The sequence below is a fragment of the Gadus macrocephalus genome, chromosome 5 (genome assembly GCF_031168955.1).
Source record: "Gadus macrocephalus chromosome 5, ASM3116895v1".
NCBI lineage: Eukaryota > Metazoa > Chordata > Actinopteri > Gadiformes > Gadidae > Gadus > Gadus macrocephalus.
Genome location: NC_082386.1, coordinates 4,101,782 through 4,110,411, shown reverse-complemented (window position 1 = coordinate 4,110,411; position 8,630 = coordinate 4,101,782). Strand labels below are relative to the sequence as shown.

The 8,630-nt window shown below is 41.7% G+C and overlaps 1 protein-coding gene across 1 annotated transcript; it reads right to left on the bottom strand.

Moving 5' to 3' along the window:
- Positions 1-2,500: 2,500 nt before the first annotated feature.
- On the bottom strand, positions 2,501-7,622 carry gemin2 (gem (nuclear organelle) associated protein 2). Its single transcript, XM_060051264.1, has 10 exons — positions 7,310-7,622; positions 7,090-7,174; positions 6,726-6,815; positions 6,423-6,482; positions 4,565-4,681; positions 4,207-4,251; positions 4,060-4,128; positions 3,827-3,937; positions 3,405-3,463; positions 2,501-3,031 (listed from the first exon to the last, which is right to left on the bottom strand). The coding sequence occupies exons 1-10, from the start codon at positions 7,432-7,434 to the stop codon at positions 2,992-2,994; spliced, it is 801 nt and encodes a 266-aa protein (XP_059907247.1). The 5' UTR covers positions 7,435-7,622; the 3' UTR covers positions 2,501-2,991.
- Positions 7,623-8,630: the final 1,008 nt, after the last annotated feature.

Genomic DNA, 8,630 nt, shown 5'->3' with positions numbered 1-8,630 from the left:
GCCTGGAAATTAGCGGTGAGGAAAATCACAAAGACTTTCGGTACAACATTTGCTATACGTCTTCTACATGCGCCTTCCCCGTACATCGCTTACAACCCATACTCATATTTTAACCATCTCTGGGAATTAAATAACGATGTAATGCTGCGGTGGGAGCCTCTGTCTCCATCTGTTCACACAGAAGGGGCCCTCGGCTAACGGCGGGTCAGAGAATCCCTTTACTTTGATCCGGACCGGTGAACGGAGGAGGGGGGAATCAGAACCGGGTAAATATATGCCCACAACTGTTACAGTGCTGTGTTTGTGTGTGTGTGTGTGTGTGTGTGTGTGTGTGTGTGTGTGTGTGTGTGTGTGTGTGTGTGTGTGTGTGTGTGTGTGTGTGTGTGTGTGTGTGTGTGTGTGTGTGTGAGCATGGATGCATGTGCTCATATGCAGACGAGCTCGCGCACAAACGACTTAGTAACGAAGACCTCACTGAAGAGTGGATTCATGTGGCTCCGACGGTAATTGCTCCCATGTTGGCCAGGTTCTTTCTCCGGGTTAACTGCTGTACCTGGTGTGTGTGTGTGTGTGTGTGTGTGTGTGTGTGTGTGTGTGTGTGTGTGTGTGTGTGTGTGTGTGTGTGTGTGTGTGTGTGTGTGTGTGTGTGTGTGTGTGTGCGTGCGTGTGTTTGATGCATCTGTGGAACCCATCATTCTTCTTTAATGAATGGTAAAAGGGGTTCGAAGGCAAAAGAAGAAGGAAATACATCCCATTGGAGGTGAGGGAGGAAGCCATCAGGGTGTAGTGATTCAGAGCAGGCCAGAGCTGATTCCATCTCATGAATTTCCTTTTATGTGTATGTGTCTATTTGTGTTTGTGTGTGTCTGTCTCTTTGTGAATTGTGGGTATTTGAATTTGTGTAGAGGAGAGCGAGGGGAATTGTGTATGCATGTGTCTTATAGTGAGGACAAGTGATAGGCAGTTGTGTCTGCTTATGTGTTTCCTACATTGTAAATATGCCACTAGTTTACTTTTATACATGCTAATTTCTGTTTCTAACTTGGTTTTACAAATATTAGAAATAATCCCAAAACGTTTGCATACATCTTTAGTTTTCCCTTTGTATGCATAACCCGTCTGTCTTATTATTTTTACATACGATGTGAAATATATGCCAGATGTGAAGACAATGCCATGTGTAAATATACAGTGACATTAGCTGGAGCAGGGGATCAACTCCATGCAAATCAATGTGTTTGCTGGATTATATGGGGTTGAATATTTGGCAGAGTTGTATTACCTGAAATTTGGAGGCGTTATGGTCTAGGCCAAAAAATATGCCAGGTTAGTGCCTGACAGGACCACAGCCCAGGCATGTAGTCGGAATTCTGCTTAGATCCAGCAGGGTAATGTTAAAATCGATATAACGAAACACCCCAAACAAATAATAATTAATTTGGCCTTTACCTGCTCATAATACTAACCCACAAGGTCTACATCCTGTCAAGTGGCATACGTTTCCAAAAATTACAGTTCTTGTAAGTGTTGACACAGTCTAGCATAGCATTTTTGACCAGTGTGTTAAACTTAAAACTACCATATTATTTACGCTATTTACTGTTGACAGTTTTCACCCTCTGTACAGTCAAATCAATCCCGCCCAGCATAAGATCAACGGCTGTGATTTCCAGGTCTGCTGGCAATCTGTATGAACTGGAGGGGGGCCAGAGAAAATAAAACCTGAGCTGCAGATGTGTTCCCAGCTCTGGTGCAGGATCTCACAGGAGAAGCTTGCACTGCCACCTGTTGGCAAAACAGGTGGCAGTGCAAGATATTTTTATGATCATAGCTTTCAAATTGCTTAGATAAGTTATTTGTTTATAAATATTATTTTAATAATGACTTCAACTACATAGTCCTGATATAGATATCTTCATAAATACAGCTTTGTACGTTTTCAGTCAAAGGCACCCTACTCGAGGAATAGTATCTCTAGGACATGCGTCTCTTTGTCCAATTTAATTCAGATAAAATAAATATAATAAAATAACGTTGATTTAAAACTCTGCAGAGTGCTTTCATTTACATATAAATTACATTTCTTATAACATTTTACTTAGGGTGTGATTCAGTAAGGATGACAACACAACTACTTTAAAAAAATCTACTACTATTCAGAGTCACCTATTATTTGTTTTTAATGACTTTTCCTCTCCGTTATACCTTACACTGATCAGTACTCATCTCGAGCTTGGCAGAGGAAACTCACAAAATACAGTGAAGTGCTGATCAATCACAGGGAAATGGCTCGTCCTGGACTGAAACTATGCCCTTCCAAATAAAGGGTCACTTTGTACGCGGCATGTAGAAATGTATATATATGCCCGCATATTTTATAGAGGTTTTCCAGACTGTAAAGACACATAAAGACGGGTAGTGCCGTGACATAATGATGTGGGCATGTTGCTGCAGCTAGCCTAGCTGCTATCAGTGTAAAACCAAACCATTAAAAAAGGAGTAAAGTCAAAACCATTATTTAATAAACACAATCATTTACATCCAAAGCTCAGCATAAGGCAAAGAGCGAGTCAATTCAGAATATATCATCACGTCCCGCTCAGGACTTCCAGTCTGGCTTCAGCCCGATGCGGAGTCGAGCCAGACATGATAAAACCTTTTCACCCTGCAAAGCTAGGATCCTGGGCATCAACGCTCCTGACCATCGGAGTTAATGTCTGGACCAGTCAACACAGCTTGGGTAAGAGGAACTGCATTGGGCCTTTCAAGACAGTCCACGGCCAATCATAAATACTTCCAAGCAATGTCACGGTATTGACATGCGTTTTCTATGTTTAGTAGGTTGGCCTTCTCTGATGAATTTGGCATCAGTCACATTGGTGGGAGGAGCCTGCAGAACCCTCCCATCCCGTTGAGGTCAGAGTCCTCTGTTGTGTTGGGTGTAGGTGATTGGCTGATTGATTGATTGATTGATGGGCTCATTCGTCTGGTTCACTCGTGCTGGTCTGCTAAGTCATTCTGCTCAAAATACCTGCAAGAAAGCCATTACAAGACCAAAATTTGTATTGTGTGCAAACAGAGTATCGTTTAGAGACCACACTGAATTGGGGATTCACATCCGGTTTCTATCTGCAGATTAGTCTGGTGTCGAGATAAAACAATTTTGTAACAATAATAGGCTGTGCACATACGTGGAAATCAATTGCTGCCAGTCATGGCCAGACTGATATTAAATTAGAAACACAAATCAGTGATGACTCATTGTTTTCATCCTGATCCAAAATACCCGTTTACACAGAGAGTGTAGGAGCCTTGCTCTGTACTTGTGACACGTGCAATGACAATAAAGTCTCTTCGACTACTTTCTTCTGTCACAGTAATAATATCTACACTGGGTTCAGTACCTGGCCACGAGGCAGATGAGGAGGTTGAGGGCAGGCAGCCTTGTGTCTTCCTGACTCGGCTGCAGAATTAGAGATACCAAATTGAGAAATCAAAACACTCACAAAACCTCCTCATGTTCAGCCGGGACAAATGAGCCCATCTGGAAATAAACTATTATACAAATACAATTAAAATAAACAAAGTTAATAATATATATTAAAATGACTTAATTTAATGATCTAATGGTAGTCGTTTATAGACTTTAAAAGGATAGAGAGCATGACAGTATGGTTAAATCAAAAGTACAGTGAACACCGCATTTAACAGATGCTATGCTGTTTCGTATCACTTAAACCCGAATATGCTTCCATTATATTACAAAGGGCAGCACTAGGGAAATCAGTGGGAGAGATGTAAGCATACAGATAAACACACAGCTTACCAGTGTGGTGCGGAGCTGGCCACATCTCCTGGCCAGCTGTCTTATTATTGAGTGGGCTTCAGGGATCAGAGGCTTCTCCAAGCAGGCCAGCAGTGCATACAACCAGCGACCCTACACACACGCACACACACACACACCACATTACCTCTCTTCTGACATGTGGTAAAACATCAGGGAAGCACTGCACTATCAACCGGAAATTCACTGAAATGGGATGACAACGGGCTGCTCACCAACTGAGGAACAAGTTCAGCCTCTTCAAACCAGCCGACAAGAATCTCCAGCAAAGCCAAGACTGTAGTCTGAAAAAAAAAGAAAAAAAAGTTTCACTTAAGTTGCTGATCCACTAAATGCCTCAAAGTGAGCAGCGAGTACACTACCTGGTTGAGTCTGCTGACAATACTGAGGAAAGGTGGGAAACCCATCTGAAAAGAAATATGAACTTGATCAAAACCACGGTAGGCAAGAGAGAGATGCCATTCTGGAACTCACAGAAAACACAGTATAAAAATGGACTTGGACAGCAATACATGTTTCATCCCATGTTAATAATTAACGCTCTCTCTTCTTCTCACACACACACACACACACACACACACACACACACACACACACACACACACACACACACACACACACACACACACACACACACACACACACACACACACACACACACACACACACACACACACACACACACAGTAAGTAAATAAACTCAACACATCAACACACAACCTTGCTGTAGTCCAATGCACTGCTGGGCTCCAGGTGTGTTCCGCTCGCTGTGGTGGCCTTGTAGACTGTCTCACCTAAACAAAACGTCTTCCAACCCTCCTCATCTGAAAGTTTGGGCTGTGAAATTCACAATCACAGGTCAGGTCCATCCTGAATAACTATGGCGCTCAATATCTTGATTCTGTTCTTGAACCTCAATCTGCTTTGACCAAGGGCTCAACACACTCACACCGTCTCCAGCTGTTTAGACGTAGGTGCAGCTTATCAGAGATTCCCGTTTGACAATAGGCATGCATACAATAATAACGACATATATACAGTCCCCTCCAAAAGTATTGCAACGACAAGGCCAATTTCTTTGTTTTTGTTTTTCACTAAAGACATTTAGGTTTAAAATCAAAAGATGAGTATGAGCAAGAGTCCAGAATTTCAGCTTTTATTTGCTGTTATATACACTTAGATGTATTAAACAACTTAGGATATATCACTGTTTGTATTAGACCACAGCATTTTTAGGTGAGCAAAAGTAAAGGAACAATATTTTTTAAGGTAAATAACATTAATATTTGGTGGCATAACCCTTGCTTGCAATAACTGCCTCAAGCCTGCGACCCATGCATGGACATCACCAAACGGTTGCATTCTTCTTGGTGGCCGTGTGCTCCCGATTAGGTTGGATGCATTTCTACGTAAATTGGCAGACAAAATGTTTCTGTATACTTAGGAATTCATTCTGCTGCTACCATTATCAGTTACATCGTCAAGAAATATTAATGAGCCCGTTCAAGCCCAAGCCATGACATTACCTCCTCCATGCTTCACAGATGAGCTTGTATGCTTCGGCTCAAGAGCAGTTCCTTTCTTTCTCCACACTTTGGCCTTCCCATAATTTTGGTAGAGTAATCTTGGTCTCATCAGTCAATAAGATTATGTTCCAGAAGTTTTTCGGCTCATCTCTGTACTTCTTTGCAAATTCCAATCTGGCCTTCCGATTCTTACTACGGATGAGTGGTTTGCATTTTTTGGTATGGCGTCTGTATTTATTATCTCAGAGTCTTCTTCTAACAGTGGATTGTGATACCTTCACCCCTGCACTCTTGAGGTCGTTTGTGATGTGACTTAACTGATGTTTTTGAAGTTTTCTTCACGGCCCTCACAATTTTTCTGTCACCAACTACTGTTGTTTTCCTTGGCCGACCTGTTCAATGTCTGTTGCTCAGTACACCAGTAGTTTCTTTCTTTTTCAGGACATTCCAAATAGTTGTGGTTGCAATGCCTAATGCTTGTCCAATGGCTCTGATAGATTTTCCTTCTTTTCTCAGCTTCAAAATGGCTTCCTTTTCTCCCATAGACAGCTCTCTGGTCTTCAAGTTGGTTTACCTTCTTTAACAAGAAATTGACTCTTTACAGGTTTAAAAAAGGCTAAAAACCTAGACCAGTCATGCAGAGCTATTTAATGTTTGATGAATCAACCTCAAATGCAACACCTGGGCAACTAGAAACACCTGTCCGTCACATGTTCCCTTACTTTTGCTCACCTAAAAATGCTGTGGTCTAATACAAACGGTGATATATCCCAAGTTGTTTAATACATCTAAATGTAAATACCAGAAAAGAAAGGTGAAATTCTGAACTCATGTCTCATACTCATCTTTTGATCTTAAACCCAAATGTCTTTAGTGAACATAAAAAACTAAGAACATGGCCTTCCAAGTCTGTAGGAAAAAAGAAAAGAAAAGCAGGGATGTGGGATTTGATGTGCGGCAAATATGAGAATGTTGAATGGGATGGTGAACCAAAGAACAAGTGAGGACAACAGTAATGTTGACAGCATATTAGATGACCAGGTCTCACTCACCATAACCACGTTTTCATCCAGTGTCTGGGTGCTCCAATGTCTCCTATGCTTGGCAATACTCTGAATGTAAAAGAAAGCAACATTTGCAAACATACCACTGAACGGATTACACTGTTATATAGTAATTGGGAGATTAATGTTTAAGACTGGCAAAACACATCGACACTCTACGCATTCACTTCAACTTCACATGATTTTCCTTTAACATAATTACTCACATTGGAGGACTTCTCACTCTTTTAAAAGTAAAGGATATTAAGTTTATGTTTAGACTTTGGGAATAAATTGTGTTGGGTGTAGTACCTGTCTGACGTCTGAGAAGTTAGCGACTTGCTGCCGCTGCCATCCGAGGCTGGGGGACAAGCCCTCAGGAGCGGCCTGGCAGCCGGAGACCTGAGGTCAATTTAAATGGAATGCATTTATATCGTGCCATTCTAACCAGCGGCGGCCACTCAAAGCACTATACGATATTGCCTAACATTCACACATTCACCCACACATTCACCTTCATGCAACCCTCCGGTTACTAGCCAACCCGCTCTACCTCCTGAGCCACATGCCGCACCAGCAACACATTAACAGGTTGGTTTGTGTACATGCATGCATGTCGGCATTAACCTCCTCAAACAGGGACGCAGACTTCTTCTTATGTTAACCAATAACTCACGGATGCGTTGACGGTCTGTGCTTTCCTCAGTTTCATGGGATCAATCTGGGCCACCACAACCTCTGGACACAAGGACGCCTCCAACCTGAAAGGAAAATATTGTTAAAAGAATAAGGTCCAGTACAAGTCTTGATGGTTTATAATTCACTAACCATGTGCATATACTTTCTGCAAAGGCAACGTGGAAGATAAATAGTTAATGGAAAAAAGTGATATTTACTGGACTTGTCTTAGATATTCCTGCGGGTTTCGAGGGGCACCCTCGTTGAGTCTCAAAGCTTCCGTTTTGTTCGCAGTCTCGATGGGCAGCAGCCTGGGCATGAGGTCCTCCACGTCTGACCTCATCGTGGGTTATTATATAATATGCTAATGGTGAACAGTGTCAGGTTATATTAAAACCACAACAGTGGATATAAGGTCATGAAAAGCTTTGCGATCATCGAACTCAATGAATCACAGCTTTCGTTCCGAATCTAAAAACGTAAACACCGCCATCTTGTATCTCAGCGCGGTGTGATGACGTTGCAAAGCGCGGAATCATTGCTATGGTAACGAATGCTTATTGTAAATAGAGTGGCGAAGTCACGCCTCTTCCGGTAGGGCTCATGGGACCTATGAGATCGAAAAATATGAATGGGTGTCAATGGAGAGAAAATAAATATTTTCTGGTCCCAGTCTTTATATGCCCTGGATTACACATATGTTGTTTGTGGATTTAAATGATAATTTTTCATGCAAAGAAAACTAAAAATGTTCGTGAAGAAGTTTGATAATTTTAGGTTTTATGTGAGGCCGCTTTGTGAACTACAGCTCTTCGCTGCTCTCGACGCATATAATAATAATAATAATAATACATTTCATTTAGAGGCGCCTTTCAAGACACCCAAGGTCACCTTACAGAGCATATAGTCATCATACATTTTTTAAAAAACAAGACATTGTGAAAAAATAAATAAATAAATAAATAAATAAACATAAGCAATAAGAAATAAATAAAACAAAAACAAGACAAAACAAAACAAAACAAAAAAACAAAACAATCAAAACAGACGTATATGATATACGTCGCCACACCCGCCCCTTGGAACTCGGCACAGAGATGGCGATCTCTCTGCCCCACTTCACCGCTTTTTCCAAGGGGAGGATAAAAGCATCGAAAGAGGTGAAAACCATTATAAATCGGGGCACGTGCAGAGTTTCAGTTATGCCGATGGGAAGATTGTCGGTCTTCTCCACGCCAGTCGCAGGGAGCGTGACGTCACATACGAGCCGTGTAGTCTTTCTCGTTGTGTTTTCTCTATAGCCTTTATCTGAACAATTGCACAATAAACGGTCGAACTCTTTGGATGAAAAATTATCCTTTAAATCCACAAACAACATATGTGTAATCCAGGGCATATAAAGACCGGGACCAGAAAATAATTATTTTCTCTCCATTGACACCCATTCATATTTTTCGATCTCATAGGTCCCATGAGCCCTACCGGAAGGGGCGTGACTTCGCCACTCTATACTGTGTAGGTACAGTGTGGCTTGGATTT